The sequence below is a fragment of the Callospermophilus lateralis genome, chromosome 8 (genome assembly GCF_048772815.1).
Source record: "Callospermophilus lateralis isolate mCalLat2 chromosome 8, mCalLat2.hap1, whole genome shotgun sequence".
In the NCBI taxonomy this organism is placed as follows: Eukaryota; Metazoa; Chordata; class Mammalia; order Rodentia; family Sciuridae; genus Callospermophilus; species Callospermophilus lateralis.
Window position 1 is genome coordinate 89,215,822 of NC_135312.1, and position 1,865 is coordinate 89,217,686.

At 60.6% G+C, this 1,865-nt stretch overlaps 1 protein-coding gene across 1 annotated transcript; it reads left to right on the forward strand.

Moving 5' to 3' along the window:
* The first annotated feature begins 479 nt into the window (after window positions 1-479).
* On the forward strand, window positions 480-1,664 carry Cxxc4 (CXXC finger protein 4). Its single transcript, XM_076864068.1, has one exon. It carries the CDS (start codon window positions 480-482, stop codon window positions 1,662-1,664), a length of 1,185 nt encoding a protein of 394 aa, XP_076720183.1.
* Window positions 1,665-1,865: the final 201 nt, after the last annotated feature.

The window sequence follows — 1,865 nt, forward strand, 5'->3', positions numbered from 1 at the left end:
AGGGGGGAGGAGCTGTGGTTTGCTGTGGGGAGGGAGGGAGCAGGGGTTGGGAGTGTTGCGGGGGTAGAAATGGGGGGTCACGTCTCGATGATTGTTATGCAAACGACCTGACAGAAGAATGTGGGAGCCTTTGGTGTCTGCGGTGGGGTATGAGGGAGGCTGTTTATTTATTTTTAATCTTTTTCCTCGTGCAGCTCGTTGGAATGACTTTCTTTATTTTAGTTGTAACAGTTGGAGGATAATGCAAAAGAAGACGCTGCCTGGGAATTCACCGTCTGTGGAAATGCGCCCCAGAGAGGAATAAAGCAGCCCTCACCTTGCTCTCCCCACCCGGACCCACTTTCCCCTCCCGCCTCGGCCCCCACCCCAACACCACCATCACCCCCTTCCCTCCCCCCCATCTTTCCCCCTTTCCCACCCAGGTGTCGGACCAGACGGTCCCCACTTCCACCCTGCACCCCTTCTTCCCCCCCTGCACCATGAACACCAATGTCTGCGTGGAGCCCGGGCCGAGCCCGGAGGCCCCGGGCTTGCCCAAGGAAAGCCACCTGCCCGAGGGGGCCCTGAACAGCCTTGTGGATTACAACTCGGAGATGGAGCGCTACCGCTCCTTTGCCACCTCCTTCTACAAGACCAACGGGGGCGCCTTCCCGCAGGCGGCCAAGATCGCGCGCATCACCACCCCCATCTTCCCCAGCAGCGCCGCCGCCGCCGCTGCCGCCGCGCGCATCGGCATGTCCCCCTGGAACTGCGACAACGCGGCCACCGCCGCCGCCGCCACCGCCATGCTCTGGGGCAGCGGCGGGGGCGGAGGCGGCGGCGGGGGCGGGGGCGGCGGAGGCGGCGGTGGGGGCGGTGGCGGGGGCGGCGGGGGCGGCAGGAAATCCTCCTCCGCCGCCGCCTCCTCCTCCGCCTCCTCCTCGGCGATCCTCCCCGCCGGCGGTGGCGGCGGCGGCGGCGGCGGCGGCAGCAGGACCAGCATGCACCACCGAAACGACTCCCAGAGGCTGGGGAAAGCTGGCTGCCCGCCAGAGCCGTCGTTGCAAATGGCAAATACTAATTTCCTCTCCACCTTATCCCCTGAACACTGCAGACCTTTGGCGGGGGAATGCATGAACAAGCTCAAATGCGGCGCTGCTGAAGCAGAGATAATGAATCTCCCCGAGCGCGTGGGGACTTTTTCCGCTATCCCGGCTTTAGGGGGCATCTCATTACCTCCAGGGGTCATCGTCATGACAGCCCTTCACTCCCCCGCAGCAGCCTCAGCAGCCGTCACAGACAGTGCGTTTCAAATTGCCAATCTGGCAGACTGCCCGCAGAATCATTCCTCCTCCTCCTCGTCCTCCTCAGGGGGAGCTGGCGGAGCCAACCCGGCCAAGAAGAAGAGGAAAAGGTGTGGGGTCTGCGTGCCCTGCAAGAGGCTCATCAACTGTGGCGTCTGTAGCAGTTGCAGGAACCGCAAAACGGGACACCAGATCTGCAAATTTAGAAAATGTGAAGAGCTAAAGAAAAAACCTGGCACTTCACTAGAGGTCAGAGGAGATGATTTCTTGTTTCCCAGTGTCTCCCCTTCCCTCCTTACTCCCCTCTCCTCTCCCCTGCAGGGCTTCTTGTCTGGCTTCCAGATGCAGTGCCCCTTTTCTGAAGCTTCATTCACGTTGTGAGATTGGTTGTAGGTGGTTTGCGGAGGGCACGGCCTCTCCACCACCCGCCCCAGCAGTACTTCACGTGTCACCGCCCTTCTGCTAGAGAGGATGCCCCTCCTTTTTATCTTGGAAAGGGGGGGGATGCAATGGGTCTAAAAAATCAGAAGTTTCAGATGCAATATGATCAGTATTTTACCTGGCTGATTTGAAATGCTCCCT